Consider the following 25,503-nt stretch of genomic DNA (forward strand, 5'->3'; position numbering starts at 1 on the left):
TAACTTTTTATTAATCAGAGAATCTTGAAAAGAGTATCACAGTTTCCATCATTGACATTAAATCCTCATATTAGAATGATTTCTGAATGATCATGTGACACTGAAGAGTGGAGTAATGATGCTGAAAATCCAGCTGTGATCACAGGAATAAATTATATTTTAAATTATTTTAAAATAGAAAACCAGTATTTTAATAATATTTCACAATATTGCTGTTTTTTATCAAATAAATGCAGGCTTGATGAACATAAGAGACTTCTTTCATAATGCTGCATAATATCCAAAAATGGTCGTATAATAAAGTCCTTTCACGTAACCATTTCGCCAGTCTACACTTCACATAATAGGCCTGTAGATGCCGGTGGCACTTGGGTTTTGTTAACTTTGATAGTTTCATGAAATAGTAAACGGTGTATCAATATAGGCTACATAAATACAAGTGAATTTAACACTACTTACCATTAATGCGACTTTTGCTGCTGCAAGGTTTTGTGCAGGGATTTGTTTGTTGTCAGTTAAAATCCATTTTGTCAGTGATACAATTTATAAAATGAGACAAACCGCAGCAAATCATTCCACAAACGTTAGTTCGTCTGTCATTTTCAACCGATTTATGAATAAGAACAGAAAATTACCGCTCCACTTCACATCGCCCATTGGAATTTGAACTTGCTTTGCCAGATCACGATTGGTTGGTGTATATACATGACAAACGGGCATTGGTGAATTGTGTAATACTTTAAAATATATAGATTTGTAATTAAATCAACACATTAGCTCTGATTATGGATGAAAAAAAAAATATTGGTTTATTTTTTCCCGTAAGGCCACACACTCTCTGAAAGGACCATATTTGGCTCGAGAGCCGTTTCCGAACAGTGGAAAATCAGCTGTCAATCAAAACGCACGCAACCCATAGCAATGCGTTATGGCAACGCCTCAACAGAAATTGTCCTTGACTTTTGAGCCGTTCGTTACTATTGTATACATTGTCATGTTATAATAATCACATTTATTTAGTTTTATTGACCACAATATTATCATTGATATTTGTCTGAGAGGGGCACTTTTGATTCATTTTGAAAAAGGGCAGGGGCTCGAGCACCCAAAGCCCCCCCCTCTGCACGTGCCTGTAGGCCAGTAAGAGCGGTGCGACTAGACGCCGGTTCAAATCCCCTAAGGAGCGGGTCGACTTGGCCCGGTGAGACTCGGTAAAGTGCGGGGGACGAATGTACGTTTTATTAAAGGTGCGGGGGACACGTCCCCCCCGTAATCTACGCCCATGCCAGCGTTAATAGGATCCCTGCATTTCGGCGACGATCGTTTTATAAACAAGGCCCAGTTCAACTCCGGATGTGTAGCTCCTCTAACGCTGAAAGATGGAGCGGTTCCAGCGATTATGGTTTGAAGCAGCAAAACCCCCCACCCCCACCGCCCCCCACTCTGCACGTGCCTGCATTAAACATTACTGTTCCGAAAATGGTTTGATTTGAAAAAATACCGGTTGATAACATTATTTTAATTTAGCCTATACTTTAAACAAATATGTATAAATAGAGACTTATTTTCACTCAATAATAATATAACGCATGATAATTAAACTTGAATATTTATTTCATAACATTTTTAAAACCACAACAGAAATACATGCATTAATTACAAAGCATAAAAAGCGGGACAAATATTGACCTGTTTTAATGGAGTGGAAAGTGGCCTCTTATGCCTAATTCTTTTCAGAAGAGTGATAACATTCTTTGTACATAACTTTTTTTTCAACACGACTTGTTTTAAAAATTGCATGAATAAAGAATAAATAAACTGGATAACCATTGCTCTTTTAATGCACCGTCAACTGCTAATTTCAAAGCAAACACTGCGCAACACGTCCATTCATCACATAATCAAATTCAGTCAGCTAATAAAGCTCGATCATTTAATGCAATATTACATACCATTTAATACGAAGCATCAACCTTCTATATAGAAAACATTGACCTGTCCTGTATGGGCAATCTGAAAGACTATAGGAAAAATTTTTGATAGATGCTAGTAACCTACTTGGAAAGGCTTAAACGAAATCCATAAACTAGCCTAAATCAGACTATTTGAGCTTAAAGTCCGTACTGCTTATTTAAACATACGGAAAGAATGTCCTCCAATACCTGCGCTTTCATTGTAGACCTCAGCGGGGAAAGAAATGTACTTGAGGCATGAAAATGCGCGCTCATACTGACTTGCGTTACCAGTAGATTCATAGATGACTGGTGCGCGGGCATTTCACTCACACTTGATCCGTCAACGTCACATGCTGTACAGGGCCGTAGCCAGCTACGAGGTCACCGAGGTCCGGACCTCTGTAATTTTTTTCATATTCAAAAATAAAATGTCACGCTCTCTAAATGACTAATAAGCCATGTGAACCACCTCCTATAGACTCATATGACTGTTTGCGATTCATGTCGCTGCGAGAAGAGTGAATGGGACTCGAGAGCTTTTTGTAAGTGAGGGCGCGGATGCCGCCTCCGTGTTGCCAGATCCAGTTATTATAAGCGGTTTTGGACTCGTTTTCCCCGCGTAACGTGACACTTTAGGAAGTTAATAAAGTGGTAAGTTGCATGTTAGGGTTAGTGATATATTTATTTTATTTCCAAAACACAAGCTTTTTAAAACTTATGTCGGATATTGTTTTTTTTTTTTTTTTTTTTCGTAGTTATATGTGCCACCGGCATTAATCAAAAAAATCTCATAGACAAACTGTAATTGCTGACAGGAAGATACCACATTTGGTAAGACAAACGCAATGATCATTATTATTATTATCTGTAAGAAAGGTATCAATACAATCAAAACCAGAAGCATAATACAGATCTGTATAACAACAGAACCTAATGTTCTCGTAGCGCGCACTCTTCAATTGCACGCGCAAACACGGTAGATTTCACTTGATTATAAATAAAGCGCAAAATAAACCACAAGCAATGCATATTAATTAGTAAGTCATGAAATTACCAAAAAGTGCCATTAAATTAAACTTATTATGTTACCTGCGAATGATTTACATGCAGGTTTATACATTAATCCTTAGGATCAGTATTCATGTTTCATGAACAGTCCATGTTAATATTGTGTATTAACTGTTGTTTCCATAACCACAAAATGCCATTTTATTTTTACTTTGGTCTCTCATACCAATTTACAACTAACATTATTGTATTAACAAAATCTCGTTTGGGACTGCTACCTTATACTGTTTATTCATCATCAGTATGTGTCATATTCTTAATTTTTTTTGTGTAGGTTATCTTACAGGTTTCTTCAATTGCTAATAAGCATTGTTCGATACTGAAACCACATTTTCAAAACTCTTCATACAATCTGCATTTCCAAGATTAATTTTGGCCAAACAGTTAATCTAACCCTCAGACCAACAAAACACTTCATACATGTCTCAAAATAAGCTCATTCCACCAATCACTGGCAACAAATTCTCCTTCAGAAAACATGCATGTCATTCAGAATCATAACACACTGACCTAAAAACACACTAACAACAGGGAGCTAGATTTTCTATATTTCAAAATAATTTCTGCAGAAATGCTTGAAATTTGCCATCAGTTTTGAAAGCAGTGTGTTAGCATATTAAAAATATCCTGCAAATATATAGCGTTTTGCAGTTTGTGGAGTATGAATGACAAAAGTGTTTGCGGATTTTGAAAAATGTGGTGATTGAATGCATTTTGTCTCAAAGCAATGAAAAATTATTCAGTTCCCTTTCGAAAGGGAACTCTCGCTGCGTCTAGCTGACGCTATGGGGAACGCCCTCGGCGTGACTGGTGTCTGAAGCTACTATCGAATCACGGCAAAGTCTTTGACCGACGTCAGCCCATGACGTCATCAACGTGCGACCCGGAAGTATAAAAGGGCGCCGTGCCAACACATACACATCTTTCTCGTCTTCAGGGACTGTCTGTTTGAACTGCTATACGAGTTAAGGTAAAACAAATTCAATTATTAAATACACACGAGTGTGTATTTACTGCCTGGGATCAAGAGCATGCACAGTCAAGTTCATTTGAAGTTGTTTGTGTGTGAGTGTGAGCGGTTTTCAATCTGAGATCGCTCCACTCTAGTCTGGCTTTTTTCCTGAGGGAAGAAAGTTTGGCATCTGGGACTGGATGATGCTGTCCCGTTCAAGCTGAGGCTGAGCGTTGGCATACATCATGGGTTCTCAGATGCAGCTCGCCGATCGTCGCGACGATCTGGCGGTTAACGAGACTAAACAGCAAGTGCTCTTAGGGATGGCTGGTGAGAGTGGTATGAATCCTCTCAGCCACCCTGACCGTGTATGCTGAGCTGATGAATGTTATGGAACGTACTGCAGGCAGGCTGCGGCTGCCATGTTGGCGCGTTAGAGGAGAGATCGCTCGTGGTAGATTACACAATCGTTTTCTCCTTGGCCATAAACCATCAGCTCAGATGAGCCTTCCATTCCTTCTTGATCTTCTTACAGAGATCGAGAGGGCATGGAAGAATCCATATTCGACCCAATATTCATCAGCATCAGCGTTTAACTTCGCTGATGTCGAGGGGATAGGGGAATATGGATATGTGTTGAGGCTACCGACTGGCGAGGAAAGTTTGCAGACTTTTCTCGCATTTCGTGGGCATCAACACTGAGAGCTCAAACTGTGCTTTAATGGCAGGGGCATACACGGCAGCGGGTCAGGCTGGTGCTGCTTTTCACACCATGGCGGTGTTTCAGGCGTACCAGGCGGACCTGCTGGAGGATCTCGACCAGGGGGCCGGGCTGTCCCCTGAGGCGGTTGCTGAGCTGCGCCGCACCACAGATCTTGCTCTCCGGGCCACCAAGCAGACTGCTGCTGCCATCGGCCGCTCTATGGCGGCTATGGTGGTCACGGAGAGGCATCTGTGGCTGAGCCTGGCTGATATCGGGGAGAAAGAGAAAGGCTTTCTCCTCGATTCGCCGGTTTCGCCGACTGAACTTTTCGGCACCTCCGTTGAGGCGGGGGTTGGAAAGTTCAGGGAGGCGAAGGCGCGTTCAGCGGCATTTAAGACATGCATACCGCTGAGATCCGCGCCCCCACCCAGGCAGGCGGGACCTGGTCCTTCACGGTCTGAGGACCGTAGGCAGGACCAGAGAGCTAGCGTCTCCTCTCGTGCCCCCCCCCCCTCCGTGGAGGAGCAGGGCACAGAGGAGATGGGATTCCCGGGGGGAAAAAGGATCTGAGGGAGGTGATCCAGGACCAACGCTCTCGGCGTTGGTGATGGATCACTTCCCTTGAGGGCGGTTACATCCTAGCCCTCTCCTTTTTCCTTTTTAATGTCTTTTAATGATTTTTTACCCAGGCACTTCTTACATCAGGCCTGAGGCGGGCCCATGATGAGTAGAACTATGTTCTGACGGCCCGCCCGGACCTGCTCAGTGAGAACGCCCCTTTCAGGCATTCAAGGGCGGTAGAACATGGTGGTGAGAACCGCACAATGAGTCTTCGCTCAGCATGCCGCAGGTGAGAGTGGTCATTTTTGTGTATTACACTAAAAATATGTATTTCTTACAGACCCCAGGTTTCCTGTATAGAGTTGGGTATTCATCAACGACTGAACGCTGAGGCGTCAGTTGGGATGTGGATGAAGGAGGCGCGTTGCTGAGGCACCGCCACCGTTGGTAATATGTACCACTTAGATCGGAGGCTCTAGTAAGGCAGGTGCCAATGCTGAGGCATCAAGGTACTGCTAGCCTAGCTGGCTATCAGGTTAAAGAGGGGCAAAAACGCTCTCCTGAAGGTCGGCTGTCAATTGTAGGCCTCAGTAGGCCTCTTGAACAAGGCGCGTTTTCAGTTGGAAGGCCTCAACCAGGCCTCACTGGAGGTATGTACCGATGTGCGCATCGGGACAGCTAGCCTGGCGGCTATCAGGTTGTAGGCCTCATCAGGCCTCCCTGAAGGCCCGCTGTTAGTTGTAAGGCCTTATTAGGCCTCCCTGAGGGTGAGCTCTCAGGTTGTGATCACTACCAGAGGCAGGTTGTAGGCCTCATCAGGCCTCCCTGAAGGCCTGCTGTTAACTCTAAGACCTTACTAGGCCTTTCTGAGGGTGAGCTCCCAGATTGTGGTCACTCCCAGAGGCAGGTTGTAGGCCTCATCAGGCCTCCCTGAAGACCTGCTGTTAAATTCTAAGGTAGTAGGCCCCATCAGGCCTCCCTAAGGTGTTCCTGGGATCCAGTCATCTAAAACAGTTAAGCACGAATTGCAAACAGGTAGCAGGCCTCTCCAGGCCTCCCTAAAGGCTGATTATCTGGTAGTAGGCCTCAATAGCCCTCCCTTGAGAGCGAGTTCCTTAATCAGGATGCTCGGATAGCCTGCGTAGCTTGACTGTCGACTAGTAGGCCTCAATAGGCCTCCCTGAGGGTGAGCTCCCAGGTTGTGGTCACTCGAACGAGGTAGTAGGCCCCATCAGGCCTCCCTAAGGCGTTCCTGGGATCCAGTCATTTGATACAGTTAGCACGCATTGCAAACAGGTAGCAGGCCTCTCCAGGCCTCCCTGAAGGCTGGTTATCAGGTAGTAGGCCTTAATAGGCCTCCCTTGAGGGCGAGTTCCTTAATCAGGATGCTCGAAAAGCCTGCGTAGCTTGACTGTCGAGTCCCAGATGGTGGTCACTCGAACGAGGTAGTAGGCCCCATCAGGCCTCCCTGAGGTGTTCCTGGGACCCAGTCATTTAGCACGTATTGCAATCAGGTAGTAGGCCTCTCCAGGCCTCCCTAAAGGCTGGTTATCAGGTAGTAGGCCTTAAATAGGCCTCCCTTGAGGACGGGTTCCTTAAACAGGATGCCCGACTAGCCTGCGTAGCTTGACTGTCAAGTAGTAGGCCTCCATAGGCCTCCTTGAGAAAACAAGGGTAACCTCAGCAGGCGGTATTGCTGTCAGGTAGTAGGCCTCACTAAGGCCTCCCTGAGGACGGAGTCCCGAGCCTGGATGCTTGGGTTTCCAGCATGGCTTGCGGTTAGGTAGTAGGCCTCTATAGGCCTCCCTGGAATACCCGCTATCAAGTAGTAGGCCCACAGGGCCTCCTTGAAGTTGAAGTTCCTGAGCTAGGCACTTTGATTACCAGTTCTCTGTGAGAAATTGTGGTAGTTGGGCTTACAGCTGGAGGTTACTCGCCAGGCAGGCTCAGCTGCTCCCCTCTATGAGGGTCGTCTATGAGTGCTCAGCCGCCTGAGCCTGGTCAGACGGTCGTAGGCCTCTCATGAGGCCTCCCTGTTAGATCAGTCATTAAGGCCCTTTCGGCCTCCCTACTGCTTTGAAACACAAGCACCTGGTAGATCCTTGATTTGAGCAGGCAGACTCCCCTCGATAGCAAGGGTTGAAAAGCACTACGCTGAGTGTTGCTCTCTTGGATAACCCGTCTCTGAGTTCCGGGCTAAGTAAGACTGCCTGTGTTTCAGTCCCTTAGCTTGGACGCCCCTTGGGCACCATCCAGAGGCTCTGTTTGAACAGACAGGGTTGGCTAAACCGAAGTGTCCATAACACTTAGGGCACCAGGTTAGGCCTCCCTGGTGGCACTCGGGAGAACATTTCCCGAGTAGTGACTGGCTGGGGTTCCTTCGGGTCCCCTAGCCACATTCCCTTGAAGGGACCCCTTCTTTGGAAGTAGTGGTCCCGGGCCTTCAAGCTGTCTAGATGGAACTCCACGCAGTACGTTAGGGTTCCGTTTAGTTGTATAGCTTGGGCTATGACCGTAGGGAGTGCTGTCACTGTCAGCCCAGGACCTGAGGGGGAATCGCTCAGGTTTTTCTATGAATTACTTGAGTTGACAGTTGTCACTGCCAATGGGCAGACACTCCCCTCAGCATGGCGGCGTTGGTATATCGTTCCCCATAGCGTCAGCTAGACGCAGCGAGAGTTCCCTTTCGAAAGGGAACGTCTAAGGTTACGTATGTAACCTCTGTTCAGGGAACGAGCGCTGCGTCGCGTTGCCATGCTTCAGGGCTTATCTGCCATACAGTCCCTTCAGACGAGAAGATGTGTATGTGTTGGCACGGCGCCCTTTTATACTTCCGGGTCGCACGTTGATGACGTCATGGGCTGACGTCGGTCAAAGACTTTGCCGTGATTCGATAGTAGCTTCAGACACCAGTCACGCCGAGGGCGTTCCCCATAGCGTCAGCTAGACGCAGCGCTCGTTCCCTGTTCTCAGGGAACAGAGGTTACATACGTAACCTTAGACGTTTGGTACGTATACACTTGTGTGTCACAGTTTTTGTCACAGTGTGTCACAGTTTTTTGTGAGACAGTTTTGAAAATGTGGTTTCAGTATTGAACAATGCTTGTTAGCAATTGAAAAAAACTCTAAAGGTAGCCTATAGTCCCACCCGCAAATGCACAATTATTATAGCACAATTCTTGCTATAGGACCTCACTCATTTTCAAACTCTGGTTACGGCCTTGATGCTGTAGCTACTACTCTATTCATGATTGGTCACTGCCAAATTAAAATATTAAAAGAACGATAAAATAACGTTATTAACCGGTTAGTGGTCATTTCAAATGAACGTTTCTGTTCAGAACGATTCAAATTGATTTTGTTTTCGTTTTTGTTCCTCTTAAAATTTTGTTCGTTTCCGGTTTTCGTTTTCGTTCCTTGAACCGGTTCAGAGCCCTGCTTATAACAAATACTTCTGAGCGGTAGTGTAAATGATATTTGTTTTACTGTAAATTTCAGTGTTGGAGGTGAAGTCAGCAGTGCCAATCATCATGGGTGCCAATATCGGCACTTCTGTGACGAACACCATCGTGGCCGTGATGCAAGCTGGAGACCGCAATGAGTTTCGCAGGTAAACCCAACTCAGCAAATCGCTTTTTGTTCATATTAAACCGGGGTATTGACACATTTCACGATTAGATTTGGTTTCTATTCACAAGCTTTCGATTCAATATTGATTATTTTGGATTAGGGATGTCACGAGAACCGATACTTCGGTACCACGTCGGTATCAACATTTTAAATCCTGATGGTTTTCTACAGTACCGATGGTACCGAACATTTATGCACTATAGCATGTAGGTTGAACACCAAACAAATGCACGGCGCAACACAAGACCTTCGCGCACATCGTTTTATTAAATGCCAGTTTATAAATTCAAGCGATTTTAAAATATAAAGTACTCTCTCTCTCTCTCTCTCTCTCTGAGAGATGGTCTTCAGTCAGTGCGTGCTCAACTAAAGCACGCACACGCATAGCTGCCTCTCACGCAAGTGTCAGATTTTCGCTGATTATCAGCCTAATTTAACGTTCCAGTACAAACACTGTTATGTCAAAATGCCCATCTTGGCGAATATTCGCGTTGGTTATGTGAATGTTAACAGCATATCGTCTCTCTGTCTATTAGGTCTTAGTGATAGCAGCCTTTATATAAGTTATTTTATATTTGATTATTCAATTTCTGTGGTAGGCCTATTTTTACTTGATTACTACGGTTACTACAAGTTACCTTATAAAAACACAAATGCATTGAGTGAGCAAACCGTTTGGTGAGAGAATTGTAATTTCTTTTGTAAAATATCTATAAAAATGTAATGTTTAAGTATTATTATTATTATTTTTTTACCTTGGTATCAATTACTGTGTACTTTTGGTGGTATCGATACCTACTACTAGATTTTTGTTATTGTGACATCCCTATTTTGGATATTTATCAAGTAAAGTAGATTGCACTAATGCAGAACTAATGCTGTAAACTATACATGGCAGTCAGATGTTATAATAGTGCAGGTTAAAATGAACTTATTTGTATACACATTTAAAAAAAAAAAAATAATTATAATAACTTTACAATTACAGAATCATATTTCTACTCCAATTCATTTTTTGTAATATAAACAATTAAATGGTGGCTGTCATAACTTCTGATTTATTCAAACATGCATTAATTAAAGAACATTTAAAATAATTCATATGTAATATGGTGCACATTAGAGTACATTTTTCTAGCTCACTAATGAGTTTATGGACACTGGATGTGTTTTTCTGAGGTAAATGTAACGTTTCATGACATTGTTTACAAGCTGTTTTATTGACGTCTTTCCGCGGTTGAAACACTGATTACATGTGAACGTGATACAGATTCCGATAAGTTGTATGTTATCTTTTTACATACCATAAGATGTTAATGTGTGTTTATTTTGCGCTGTAAGTGGTATTAAAGTGGAGGAGATGATCCGTTTACGTGAGCTGCGCCGCTGCTTCTCTTGAACTGAGGCGTTACAGCGATCTGTCACACCACATTAAACGTGCCAAAACTGTGTTTTTTTTGTTTTAAAATACAAAAAATGGTCGTAAAAAAATTTTCCGTAATAAAATGGTCAAAATTAGAGACGTTGTTTCATATCAAAAGTAACAAAGCACAAATATTTTTGCGCTTTTATTGGATGGGAGGTGCGCTACAATGTTTGCATTCATGTACTGGAAACGGGATAGAATAATTGATTTGAGATTTAAGAATCGATATCTGTTTGTAAAAAATGAGAATCGATTACAATCGAGAATTTTTTATTTATTTATTCTTTAACCCAGCCCTAGTTCCCACAGTCACGGTCATGGACAACTTAAGTTCAAGTTTTAAAACTTTTTTTAAATTAAGATTTCCAGGCTTGGAAAAGTCACGGAAATAAGTGAAATCTTTTTTCTGTAGTGCTTTGCGCTAAAATATGTTATCACCTAGATATTGCCGTTTGTGAGCTTTTGTCATTTTAAAGGGGTCGTGACATGAGAAATTAAATTTGCTTTGGTCCAAAGACCTTTTATATGTCAAAAGATCATCAAAACATCCTGAAAGTTTCATAGTTTAAAACGTCTTCTCATTCTAAACAAAGCATTTATTTAAATCAAGCTCCAAAAACGGCTCTTTTTGATACTCTGGGATTTGTAATGTCACACAGGCAAATTCGTTTGCTTTGGCGAAACTTTTTCCAGTTTAAACAGCTCATTTGCCCATTTCTGATGAGACTTAGCGTCGGAAACAAGTGGATAGTTTGTTTTAAGGGCGTCCCGGATCACATTGGAGTATTATATGTTTGTTCGGAGCATTTGGTTTTGTAATCGAAGCACAGTGTCATGGAGAGTTCACAAAGAAACTGTTATTGCATCCGACAGCAGCTGCATCACACAACTCAAGTTAACCGTTTCATAATGCTCTGTCTGTAAATGACGGTTTTATATGGATAATGTTTTCAAAACTCTTACTCGAGTGGCCACTGATACTGTTTACTATGCAATGACATTAGCCAATCATAACAATGGCCGTTTACTGACAAGCCTTAAAGGAGCCGCCCTTAAAAACTGATCAATTCAGACCGAGGGTTCGAATGAAAAGTTGAAAAACGTTTTTCCAAATATATATTTTGTGCTGAAAAAAAAAAATTATTAACATTTATAAGTGAATCTCAAGGAATATTTAAAATAATAAAACAAATGTCATGACCCCTTTAAACATGCCCCCAAATTAGTGTGATAACATCCGTCGAGGGTCTTATTGGATTAATTTGCACACTAATGTTTGCCTTAAAGGGTTAGTTCACCCAAAAATGAAAATTCTGTCATTAATGACTTACCCTCATGTCGTTCGACACCCGTAAGACCTCCGTTCATCTTCAGAACAGAAATGAAGATATTTTAGTTGAAATCTGATGGCTCTGAAAGGCCTCCATTGGCCCTTAAAAGGTACTAAACCCTTAAAAGGTACTAAAGACGTCTTTACAAAGTCCATCTCACTACAGTGGTTCTACAATAACTTTATGAATCGGCGATGATAGTTTTTGTGCGCAAAAAAACCCTAAATAACGACTTATATCATGATGAACGATTTCAAAACACGGCATCATGAAGCTTCGAAGCGTTATGAATCAGTGAGTCGATTCAGCGGTTTGAATCGCCAAAGTCAACTGATTTCAGCAGTTTGGCGGTTTGACACGTGATCCGAATCATGAATCGACTCACTGATTCATAACGCTTTGAAGCTTCATGAGGCCGTGTTTTGAAATCAGTCATCACTATATAAGGTTTTTTTTGCGCACAAAAACTATTCTCGTCGCTTTATAAAGTTATTGTAGAACCACTGTAGTGAGATGGACTTTGTAACGACGTCTTTAGTGCCTTTTAAGGGTCTTGAGAGTGAACCGTGTTAGATGCATTGTTAGATTTCCACTAAAATATCTTCATTTGTGTTCCGAAGATGAACGGAGGTCTGACGGGTGTCGAACGACATGAGGGTAAGTAATTAATGACAGAATTTTCATTTTTGGGTGAACTAACCCTTTAAGATAGGGGTGTAAAAGTAGCAGTGATATGGATCTTTTTCAGCCACTTTGAAGTTACTTACTGATGAAGGAAATAGTTGCACATCTGAGAAATGGGATTTGTCATTTCATTCTGTGTGGCTCAGGGCCTTTGCTGGTGCTACGGTCCATGACTTCTTTAACTGGCTGTCTGTCCTGGTGCTGTTGCCTCTGGAGGTGGCCTCAGGATTCCTCTACCGGCTCACTGACCTTGTGATCAAATCCTTTAACATTCAGACCGGCGCAGACGCTCCAGACATGTTAAAGGTCATCACTGAACCCCTCACCAAGAACATCATTGAGGTGAGGTCAACATCAGTGCTCAAGAAGTAGACCTGTTGGTTTATCTAGTAGGTTTACTACTCCACTACATCGGTGTCGAGCAGCTGATCACATACGCTGCATTGTTACGCCTCTTTTTCGCATAAACTGTTTTGTCACATCCAGTTATTGTCATGGTCCCAGAAATTAAGTTGTTAGCAGCTGCAGGAATTTTGTCAGTTGCTTGGTTCATATGGTGACTTCCAATCTCTCCTTGAAGTCGAGGAACGAACTGGTGTGACGCCACAAAATCAAGTTTGTTTGGTGTTCGTTTCTGGAAAAGTTTGCTCCGGCTGGTAAACACCTTTAACCTCTTATGCTCTGGGACCATTTTGGGGGATTTCCGCCTGAATTTGGCCTACCCAAATTGAAAAGCTTAAATTATTACAGCTCAGACAAAATATACTTAAATTTTTTATCACTTTTAGCAGTAGTTTATGTAACTTCAAAGGGTTTTCTGTAGAATTGCACCAAAATTGTGTATTTAGAGACCACTGTATGTGGGTATAGGAAGCTCTTCAATTTGGGTAGGCCAAATCCAGATGGAAATGGTCAAATGATGCATGTCTCCAGAAAGCAGACATTCTAAGCTTTTAAATGGTACCACATATGAGGTCAGAGCTCCTCCACAGACATTTAAAATGTAAAGTATATACTTGATGCTGTCATTCCGGACCCTGTACAGGGTCTGCAGAGTTTAAGAGGTTAAACTACCATTTGTCCGTGGTGATGTTGTAATATTTGGATTTGGCTTTGAGGCTCTGCCTTTTGACATGAAAATCTTCCCTGGTTAAAACATGAACACACTGGAGAGACGCTTTATAGTAGAAACTGAAGTTGTAATTCTGTTTGAAGGACACAATAGCCACGTTTCCATTACCCTTCAAAGTGCGCAAATTGAAATTGCGAATTGAAAATACGCCAAATGGAAATGCGACAAATCAATTCCCAGAAACTCGCACATAATACAAAAAAGTTGCGTAGCATAATTTTTGGAATTACTTATCGTGAGAGGAAAAAAAAAATTTTTAGTCGCATAATGGTTAATGGAAACGCTGTCATTTCACAATATTTTTTTTATCGACATTTAAAAAATATCGCAAGAGTTTTGCGTAAATCAATTATGGAAACACGGCTACTGACACAGTTTCATGTTTAAAACTGTAAATGTGGGAGCTTATTTCCGGCACAGGATAAAAAATAAGGGGCAGTTGTTTTTTTCTAATTTTTTCTTAATTCACACTTTATATCACGCAATTGTGAGGAAAAAGTCTGAGAAGTCGCAATAATCTTTTAAATCGCTTTATTCCGTGGCGGAAACAAGCTTCCATATGTAAAGCTGTTTGATTTTAAGGAATCTATTTTTATTTTTGTACAAATGTGATGACTCACTGGAGTGGCGAATTGCAGAAATGTGCAAACACATCCTCATCGCTATGATCAGATGCTTTCTTTACTGCTGTTTTCTCACCACGGTCATTTTTGTTTATTTTTGAGAGGAAAGTGCGCAGCACATATTAACAAATTCATCGAAACGTCGCTCTCAGTGTGGACGGCGTCAGGTCTTCGCTATATTGCTGGTCTTGTATTTCGAACTTTTTACCCCTTGGCGAATGAAAAATAACTTTGTAAGAGTAAAAGGACCCGATACACTCACAAAGTGACTGGAATGCACCTGGTCCTGACATAATAATTACGACTTCTGAACTGGTAAATACAAACCTGCCAAGAGGTCTTGAATGCACCAAAATATCTTTTGCAATACATTGGGCGGTTCAAAATCTGCAATGTCGGTCCTGGAGAGCCTCCAACCCTGAAAAAAAAACAACTTCACTTGCCTGTAGCCTTAGTGACCCTTATGACATTGATTAGCTGGGTCGGGCGTGTTTGATTAGGTTTGGAGCTGAACTCTGCAGGACAGTGGCCCTCCAGGACCGACGTGCCTACCCCTGGTTTAAACTCTTAAGCCACAATTGAATATTTAATGATCTTGCTTTGCTCTCTACCATTTGCTACCTCAAGGATCTTTATTTTGAGATTTTTCCCCTTGTTCTTCCAGCTGGACACCTCTGTGATCCGTGACATCGCCACTGGAGACCCTGCGGCCCGGAACAAAAGTTTGATCAGGATCTGGTGTAAAACTCAAAAAGTCACGGTGAGAAAATTGAAAATGGGTTGAGTCCAGCACTCCCACTATTTCCCGCCAGTCACCAGATTAGGCTGTTAAAACATGAGGAAATAGGATTTATCATACTGATGGGAATTCAAGATAAACATTTGGTCTTAAAGTGACAGCCGCTTAATAAACCTGCTGCTGTGTCCTTTAACATTAAAAACAAAGAAATCACTCAGTGCTCTTGACTGAATTTCTGCAGCTTTTGATGAAGATTCATCTATATTTAATTTCTAAAGTGAAGATATGCTGTTATTTTATATTTGATTACTTTATTCAAATTCTGTACCTGCAAACCGGGCCAGTCGAAAAAAATCCTCAGTACTGTACAATACATTATAACAAGCATAATTAAACATGAAAATATACATTTAAGCAAATTAAATCAATGACTGATTAATATTATTTTGGGTTCTCTATCTAATATATTTAAAATTACAAAAGCAATGAAAAGACGGGTATCGTTATCTGCATCGTTCTAGAAAAAGTGGTATCTGTGGATCCTTGGTACCAAATATTAGTTTATTTCCACACTGTAATATGTTCTGTGTGCTTTTGTTAGATGGCCAGGACAAAATCTTCATATTATCTATCTTGATGATGTACTCTTCATCCATTTCAGAACCTTGTGAATATTACAGTCCCTGGGATTGCAAACTGCACCCCTGATGCCCTCTGCTGGAGTGAGGGCGACAAGGTCTGGACTCAAGAGAACCAAACGGAAACTATCAACTTAGAAAAATGTAAGTGTCTCTGCTTTTTGATGTGGCTCTTGTAGCCACCAGCACAGGGCTTCCCGGATCAGCAGAAGCTAAAGCCTAATATCAGTCCATTTCCCGTTCTCTCCCTTGCATAGTTCACTAATTTTAGCTCGAAGCCGTTGACCGTGATTTCACTCTAACAGCCATGAATACAATGGCTTCTCTTAAATGCTGAGGGAGATCTTAGCTTCACCTTTCCCCCCCTATCCCATCCATCTACTCTACCTTTTCAATGGGGCTATTCTTCATGACAGCCGAAGCCAGCGCACCCGAACAAAGGACTTTTGCTCTGGGTATAAATTTGGCTGATGTAGATCAACGCTAGCCGTTAGATGCCATGTTGAAATTCCAGCCTTGTCTTGGTTGAGTGGTCTCGAGTATTTAATCATTGTGGATTCCTTCAACTGTGAAAGAGTATGCTTGGATCTTCAAGGAGCACCATTCAGCGCTTCCTGGACTGAGAACTTTTAAAATGATATCAGTAAACTATATCTGGGGTTTTCAAACTTTGATTCATGGACCCCCGAATTTGTTAATACCCTTGCAAGGATAACCCCCTTCTTAAAACATGGAGGCAGCTATATATACAAGACCCATTAAAAAAAAAAAGAAAGTACACTGTCAGACAAATCCATTAAAGGGGTGGTAAAGCACATTCTTTTGAAGGCTTGACTGTGTTTGTGGGGTGCACTGTGACATGTGTTCATGCTTCGTTTTAAAAAAAATTGCCTTATTTTTCATATATTTGACCTTTATTCTACACTGCTCTGTCCCTCCTTGTAAAACGGTCTGATGCTTTCCGGGTTGTATGAAGCCAGTCCCTCAAAAATACGCAGTGGGCTCTGATTGGTTAGCTGGCCCAGTGTGTTGTGATTCGCTAAACGCCTAGTGCACGTATGTCGGAAACGTCACGCCCCTTACCGGAGGCTGTGCTTTGGTCAGTATTAGAAACAACGGCGTCAATAAAACCATATGAGCCCGAATCAGACCCAGAACATTTGAGTGAAGATGATCGAGCAGAACCTGTTCAGTCCTCAAGAGTAAAGACTGCGGATCTATAGTGATCGCTACTGAATGGCACTTTAACTTTTGTATTTTTAGAACGATTATAGCCAAATATCTGTCGCAAGAACTAACCCAAAACGAACACTAAGCACTGGCTTTAACTAGTAAGTTAGCCAAATCACACACAGAACCATGTTTAGCATGCCTGTAGATAAACAATACATAAAAGCTCTAATCAAAGAATCATTTACACTAATGTCAGGTTCGCTGTTGAGATTTTAACGTTAGTGTTTGTAACGTTAGGTGTTCGTCGGATAACGTTAAGTATGAATGAACATTTAACAGACTGGTTTGCAGAATAGCGTTGTCATCTGTTTACTTCCTTGCTACAACCTATTACAGGAAAACACATCGATGAAATATAAATCAGACTTACAGGTTGTGGCCCGTAAACAGCTTCTGTTTGTAAATCCAGCTTTCAGGACAAGCCGTTGTGCATATCCTGTATTGAACTCGCGAAGTTTGTGTTGTCCTCACGCACCGGCAGTGTTTTTTTCACGCAGCTGACGTTGTGCAAATCCGGCATTGAAATCGCGAAGACGGTGGATGTTTTCCTCTGTTAGATGTGCTGCAGGGAGCCCTGCGCGCGCCTGATTCCCCGCTGACTCAAACACACGTGCATATAACATGCTGTATGTTAAACGCTCTGCAACGCACCCCCGTCCCAAGGAAGGCTGAACAGAGCAAGTACCCCAGATCTGCAATCCGGATGAAAATAACAGCGTTTCCTCGGCATCGCGGCAACAACACTCCAGCCTAACTATACCACAACAGCGCCGCGATACAAAATGGCCTCACCCCCCCTTATTTAATATTCTCGGAGGAGGGGTTTATGTAAATATTGAGCCTGGTGATGTCACCAACCCTGGAGGAATGTGTGTAGTCGCTTACTGGCCGTTTGCTGTAGTTCTTAGAAACTGATTTTTTTAAAAGCAAATATCTCCCTTTGCTTTAAACTTTGAACGTTGTAACTTTGCAGATGTTGTTTATGCTCAAGCAGCAACATTACACGTTAGCTAAAGTTAGAATAGTGAAATCGTGGTTTACCACCCCTTTAAGTTTAACGTACCCCCTTGCAGGGGTCTTTAACTATCATATAAAGAAACCAACTACGGCCTATAGTGTCGTTTTGTGATTTGATGTAGTAATAACATCACAATCTCATAAGCATAATGGTATAAGCATATGTTGTACTTAATAGCTTAAAATAGTCCTCCATATCTTTTAAGATTATCCGTATTAGGGGCCAAACAACAAAGTCTATGGCAGCACCTAGAATCTCTTGTGTGAAAATTGTGAAATTTGGCACATTGGAAGAGGACAGTCTGAACATTAACCACCGCAAATTTGGAGTCTCCAACTCAATTTCTCTAGCGCCACCAACTGTCTGAAGTGACAGCTACATTTATGCTAATGTCTTTTGAACTGTAAGGAATCCCTTTGATTCCTTTGCCCAAGATGATTCAATTGCAAATGTCATGACCATACGTCATTTTCCGAAAAACCTACTGTATTTAACTCGTCATTGATGGTTCTTCTGATTTGCAAAAAGTTATAATAAAACAATCCCATTTTGATTAAATCCAACTATTCTCAAACTAAAAGTATGCCAAATTGGATGCAAGACTACGGCTGAATCCGAAATCGCCCCTTTAACCCTCAATCACTATTCCCTACGTTAGTCCACTAATACGGTTCACTTCTTCAAGGAGTGAATGAAAACGAGTGCGTGAAGTCGGACAGCCGGTGTGTGTTCATCGGCTGTACACTCGTTACTGCGGTGCAATGCAGGATTGAATGAGTGCACTCGATAGCGTCCACTGTGGTTTCGGACACCACTACAAATGGCTGTCCCCTCAAATAATGCCCTATTTGAGGGTATGGGGGGCGATTTGCGATTCAGCCTACATTTCTGCAATGATTTAGCATATTGAGACAAATACATGCAGCGTTTCGGCACAGCGCCCCCTACTGGTCAATCGATGAAAACCGGCTATTTTTGCTTATAACTTCTAAACTGTTTGCCTTAAAATCATAAAACTCTTAAAGGGGTGGTAAAACATTCTTTTGAAGGCTTGATTGTGTCTGTGGGGTGCATTGTAACGTGTTCATGCTTCGTTTAAAAAAAAAAATTATGCTCAAGCAGCAACATTACACGCTAGCTAAAGTTAGAATAGTGAAATTGTGGTTTACCACCCCTTTAATTCAGTGCAGCATGCCGAATCAAATGATACCCAATTATCTCCTATTGGTCCTTTTGTGAATTTTTTCTTTTGAATGCGTAAATATTAGCATATTGTTACGAAACTCTGTATATGTCATCAGGACTGTTAACTGAAGGTACTAGTACACGATATGTTTCAGTAGAAATCCGTATAAATCTGCCCACGCAGAAGCTGCGTAGCAAATAGCTAATCATATTGGATTGGCAAATTTCTCGGGCTCTTGCCATTTTAGTTTTCAATACCCGAATGTCTATAGGCATCCTGACTGTCTGCATGTTCCTGCTGACAAGACCAACCAAACCAACCTTAGGGTGGTTTGTTGGCTTTCTACCCCCAAACACCCTAAAACTATCAAACTGCATCTGACTGAACCGTGGAAACTAACTTGATGGCCTTCTGAAACAAGCAAACCACCAGCAGGGAAACTAGTTTCATGAACGTTGCTTTAATATTTCCATAATCTGACATAGTCGTCCTCATCTCTCTCTCCAGGTACTCACATGTTTGTGTTCGCTGATCTCCCTGACCTGGCCGTGGGGTTGATTTTGTTGGCTCTGTCATTGCTGGCTCTCTGTACTTGCCTCATTCTGATCGTCAAGCTGCTGAACTCCATGTTGAAGGGTCAGGTGGCGGTCGTCATCAAAAAGGTTCTCAACACAGGTGAGTCAACATCAGAGAATAATCATCTGCTGATAAGCTCTGCTGCTAATGGGTAAAATCCTGTGCAATGTGCTCTGTGAGGTATGACAACAATGTGGGTGGACACTGAACTTTTACACTCAAGGTTTTCAGTGTTGAAGACAAAGATGCGTGGCAAATATTTGACCTTCCAGTAAAAACCAGCATTTGGTCATTCTTCCCAGACTTCCATCCCATCACATTCCTGTAGGTGTAGTGCTTCCTGTAAGCATATTAGCATGTATCCTGTCATATGATAGTCAGCACGGGTGATTCAGTCCTGTTGTCTGATGAGCTGTACAGGAACATTATATGAGCCTGAGTGTGTCTGAGTGCCACAGGTGTGTGTATGTGCATGTGCTGTTGCTATCAGAGGACACTCAGGTACATCCATCTACTGTTCTTACAGTTTAACCAGGGCTTGACATTAACACCCGCCAACCCACCAAATGCATGGATCTCAGCAGTGGCGTGTAACGCAGTCGCTCCATGTAAATAGCCCTGATGCTAACATGGCGTTAACTTAATAGAGACAGAGCGTCATAATCTGAAAACCATGCCCACCGGGGGGGAAAACAATCCAACCCTCTCCATTGACTTTGTATTGCGTGAAGCGCCCTCCTTGTCATTTCTGACTTATAACCAAAAAACAGAACAATGTCTAAAAGCTGATATGTGACAAAGTGTACAGCAAACAAGCTAAACAACCCAGAACGAAAAACCTAGAAGTTTTTATAAGCTGTTGACCCAAAAAATTAGCGTTTAAGGACGCAAGATATATATTTTTCAATTGTAGTCTTTTAAAAAGGCATCTGATTGGATAAACTAAGTGCAATATTTGATACATATTGATACTGGGCTTGAATTTCATTGGGGGATTGCACATAAGTTTTCAAAGTAAACTAATGTTTCAGGCATGCGCCTAAATCTCAAATATACACATGTCAAAATGTCCGTCTTGGCGAGTATTTACATAAAGACAGTCAGTTGTGTCTAAAGTGAATAAACCGTTGGGAATGAAATGGGATGCGTGTCATTATATTAGATCCATGCAGTCTTGCAGCCTAATGCAAATACAAAAACACAATCACTCACTGCTCTTAACTGAATAACTTCAGTAGTTTTAATAAGAATCAATGTATATTTAATATGGGTTTTAAAGTTTAATGACTATTTTGGCAACTGATTGTTTAATGCAATTCTGTGTTTTAAATTGTGCAAATGGATAAGTCCATAGGCTTGTTCAGTCTGGGCATTATCGGTAGTACATCTCAAAATAGGGATCATGATATGAAATCTTGGGAAGATCGCCCACCCCTATGGTGAGGTACCCAGAAGTAAATCTGTCAGTCCAATGGAAACATTTTGTAGTCCAATGGAAACACTTTGTGGTCCAAAGTTCAAGTTTAGTAGTTTATATTAAAAAATGTGTATTGTTCATGACCTTTCTAATTGCCAGATTTCCCCTTCCCCTTCGCCTGGCTCACGGGATATCTTGCCATGCTTGTTGGGGCTGGAATGACCTTCATTGTTCAGAGCAGCTCTGTCTTCACCTCAGCCATCACTCCACTAGTCGGTCAGTAGAGAAACCCTTTAACTGCCATAAAAGTACACCTACAGGGCTTGATGCTGCTGTTAGTCATTGATCGGGCTGGTGGTCAAAATGGTGCAGGTTAAGTCACAATTGCAGTTGACCCAAGAAAATTAGCGTACTTGGACAGTTTATCTAGCATTGCTGGGCCTTGCATGTATCCTCCTTGGTAAAGGCAATTTGGAGGTTTGGGGTCAGTAGCATTTTATTGATTGATTTGAAAGAAATGAATAGTTTAATTCAGCAAGGACACATTCAATTGATCCAACGCGACTGTAAATGAAATGTATAAAATGTCAGATACAGTGAGGAAAATAAGTATTTGAACACCCTGCTATTTTGCAAGTTCTCCCACTTAGAAATCATGGAGGGGTCTGAAATTGTCATGTCCACTGTGAGAGACATAATCTAAAAAACAAAATCGAGAAATCACAATGTATGATGATGTTTTTTAACTATTTATTTGTATAATACAGCTGCAAATAAGTATTTGAACACCTGAGAAAATCAATGTTAATATTTGGTACAGTAGCCTTTATCTGCAATTACAGAGGTCAAACGTTTCCTGTAGTTTTTCACAGGTTTGCACACACTGCAGGAGGGATTTTGGCCCACTCCTCCACACAGATCTTCTCTAGATCAGTCAGGTTTCTGGCCTGTCGCTGAGAAACACAGAGTTTGAGCTCCCTCCAAAGATTCTCTATTGGGTTTAGGTCTGGAGACTGGCTAGGCCACGCCAGAACCTTTATATGCTTCTTACAGAGCCACTCCTCGGTTATCCTGGCTGTGTGTTTCGGGTCATTGTCATGTTGGAAGACCCAGCCTCGACCCATCTTCAATGCTCTAACTGAGGGAAGGAGGTTGTTCCCCAAAGTCTCGCAATACATGGTCCCGGTCATCCTCTCCTTAATACAGTGCAGTCGCCCTGTCCCATGTGCAGAAAAACAACCCCAAAGCATGATGCTACCACCCCCATGCTTCACAGTAGGGATGGTGTTCTTGGGATGGTACTCATCATTCTTCTTCCTCCAAACACGTTTAGTGGAATTATGACCAAAAAGTTCTATTTTGGTCTCATCTGACCACATGACTTTCTCCCATGACTCCTCTGGATCATCCAAATGGTCATTGGCAAACTTAAGATGGGCCTGGACATGTGCTGGTTTAAGCAGAGAAACCTTCCGTGCCATGCATGATTTCAAACCATGACGTCTTAGTGTATTACCAACAGTAACCTTGGAAACGGTGGTCCCAGCTCTTTTCAGGTCATTGACCAGCTCCTCCCGTGTAGTTCTGGGCTGATTTCTCACCTTTCTTAGGATCATTGAGACCCCACGAGGTGAGATCTTGCATGGAGCCCCAGTCCGAGGGAGACTGACAGTCATGTTTAGCTTCTTCCATTTTCTAATGATTGCTCCAACAGTGGACCTTTTTTCACCAAGCTGCTTGGCAATTTCCCCGTAGCCCTTTCCAGCCTTGTGGAGGTGTACAATTTTGTCTCTAGTGTCTTTGGACAGCTCTTTGGTCTTGGCCATGTTAGTAGTTGGATTCTTACTGATTGTATGGGGTGGACAGGTGTCTTTATGCAGCTAACGACCTCAAACAGGTGCATCTAATTTAGGATAATAAATGGAGTGGAGGTAGACATTTTAAAGGCAGACTAACAGGTCTTTGAGGGTCAGAATTCTAGCTGATAGACAGGTGTTCAAATTCTTATTTGCAGCTGTATCATACAAATAAATAGTAAAAAAATCATACATTGTGATTTCTGGGGTTTTTTTTTTAGATTATGTCTCTCACAGTGGACATGCACCTACGATGACAATTTCAGACCCCTCCATGATTTTTAAGTGGGAGAACTTGCAAAATAGCAGGGTGTTCAAATACTTATTTTCCTCACTATATATAAATAAATGCTGTTCTTTTTTATCTTTCTTTTCATTAAAGAATCCTGAAAGAAATAATAATAACCCAATTAACCAATCATGATGTGGCATCACAACCACATCTGTGGATCCCCTACAGACATTCTTCCCACCACTTTTTAAAGCCAAGTAGTTTGTGTGCTGTATTTTGTAATATTTGGAGTGTTGCACTGTTAGTTTAGCAACATGTTAAGTGGGTAAATGTGATTTACTTAAACCTCTGCACCACTTTCTTCGTATTCAGGTATTGGTGTCATTAGCCTGGAGAGGGCGTATCCACTCACGCTGGGCTCCAACATTGGCACGACAACCACTGCCATTCTCGCTGCTTTAGCCAGTCCAGGAGAGACGCTGGCTAACTCACTACAGGTTTGTTATGGGCCTGCTGGAAAAAAGAGGGGTGTAAGGGTACACAAAAATGACCTTGGTTTTGAATTCATTTTGAATTGGTATGTTTTGTGTATAACGAATATATTGAATCGAATTTTGATTCAAAATCGAGAATAGTTATTTAATCAAATCGTGACATCAAGAATCGAATTGTGAGATACCAAAAGATTCCTGTGACCCATCGAATTCTGTAACCATACTAGGTGCAGTTGTTACCCTAACCCTAATCACAACACTAACCCGTATCCTACACACAGAGAAAAAGGGTGTACAAATTGTACCTTTAGGGGTACAACAGCTTGTCACTGGTGCCAGTACCCTTAAAGTCCTTGTGAACCGGAAGTAGCAACTGAGTTTTCTTCAGTGCTGTGACGTATTTCCAAGCGAAACGGAATATTGAATAGAGGGCAGGGTTTCACTTCAGCGCTCCTCCCCTCCATCTCTCGCTCATAGCAGACTAACGGTTGGAGGGGAGTGGTTAAGGATATTCAAACCCAAGCCGTCACACAGTCGTCATCGGAAAGGGAACGCCATTCAAGACCGGAAGTTACTTTTCAGATTTTGATTAAAGATTACCACAGCAAACACTTTGTGTTTTGTGTATTAACTTGCACGGATTAGTTGTTCACCCTAAGACCTGTAATGTGGGCTAACAAAGTAAATAAGATCGATTTTGATTTCATGAGGACTTTAAAAGGACATCATCTTTGTACCTTTTTATTATTATTTTTTACTTTTTGCGTTCACACCGGACGCGAATGACGCGATTTGCGCTAGTGATTTACATGTTAAGTCAATGCAAAGACGCGAATAGACATTCTGCGGTGCGATTCACACGAATTGAGCATTTGACACGCGCTGCGTTAACCAATTAGGAGCTTGCTCTAGTAGTGACAACAATAAGGAGAAAATATGTATATTAATATCTGGTTCAGACAATATGATTATCACTGTGATAACATTAAATGACATGAAACACAACCCAGTCTCTTTTTGTTAAATGCAAGTTTGTTTGATCAATAATACAAAAGTATAAGTAAAAGGTATAATAAGCTAAACATGAAATAAAGCAAACAATTCAGTCAAACATTCAAAGTCAGTGCTAGTCGGCTACAACTGTAACGTAAAGTTATAGCCTAAAAATAAAAAGTAATGAAACTTCACTTTGCCCTCAGCCTAAACGATTTGCCAGGGAACAAATTATAGATCCATGAGACCAAAGATCGCATGTGACATATACACAAGACGAGTTATAGCTCGAGACACCACAGAGACATCAGAGCCAGCAGCAGACGGCAGAAGGACTAGCCGAGGAAAGGCTGCTCTCGCCGGGGTTAATGAGCGCTGAGCGCCGCTGATCCACTGGAGCTCACAACTCCGAAAACGCCAGATAAAATGTTCAAATAGGCACTCTTTATATAAATAAACCACAGATTTGAGCTTTAAACAACTACATTATCGACTGACAAAGTCTTAAAACTACGTTTTGTCACACATTAACAATAGATTTTAACAAAAAAGACGTGTAAACACAGCCCATGTCAGCCATTTCTCAACGAGACGAGCTGCTGGCAGAAGCCCCTCCCATGATGAGAATTTGCGTCTTTTGTGAAGTGAATGTCACGCAAATGAAGCGAATTTCACGCGCAAATGAAGCGAGTAAACTCAAAATGTTCAAGCATCCAACTTTGCGCGAATAGCGCGATTTATTCGCGTCATTCGCGTCCGGTGTGAACGGCACATAAAAGGTCAATATTAGTACCTTTCAGAGTACAAAATGCGTACCTTAACCCAAAAATGAAACTTCTGTCATTAATTCCTTACCCTCATAACATAAATGGATGGATCACAAAATTCTGCATAGTCAAATGTAGACTTGCTTGCTGTCAGGATAATCCTTCATCCGAAACGTAAATACTTGTATATAAAATCTTTTTAGAATACATGCACCGTTTCACCCCTACTAAAAAGTGATGGTTGCCGTTTTCATTTGTATTACTCTGAACCCTAGATTAAATGACTATC

The 25,503-nt window shown here is 41.7% G+C and overlaps 1 protein-coding gene across 2 annotated transcripts in view; it reads left to right on the top strand.

Annotated features, from left to right (window-relative positions):
* Positions 1-25,503, top strand: part of slc34a2b (solute carrier family 34 member 2b) — a 35,001-nt gene that overhangs the window by 7,068 nt on the left and 2,430 nt on the right. For both annotated transcript variants that reach the window (XR_013815506.1, XM_079803720.1), the window contains exons 6-12: positions 8,738-8,849; positions 12,457-12,652; positions 14,730-14,825; positions 15,466-15,586; positions 19,387-19,554; positions 21,032-21,148; positions 23,333-23,457. Coding sequence is in view for 1 of the 2 variants with exons in the window: in XM_079803720.1 (XP_079659846.1) it covers positions 8,738-8,849; positions 12,457-12,652; positions 14,730-14,825; positions 15,466-15,586; positions 19,387-19,554; positions 21,032-21,148; positions 23,333-23,457 (935 nt within the window). In the remaining variant the exon portion in view is untranslated. The remainder of the gene's footprint in view (positions 1-8,737; positions 8,850-12,456; positions 12,653-14,729; positions 14,826-15,465; positions 15,587-19,386; positions 19,555-21,031; positions 21,149-23,332; positions 23,458-25,503) is intronic.

Source organism: Gobio gobio (genome assembly GCF_949357685.1).
Source record: "Gobio gobio genome assembly, chromosome: 21".
NCBI lineage: Eukaryota > Metazoa > Chordata > Actinopteri > Cypriniformes > Gobionidae > Gobio > Gobio gobio.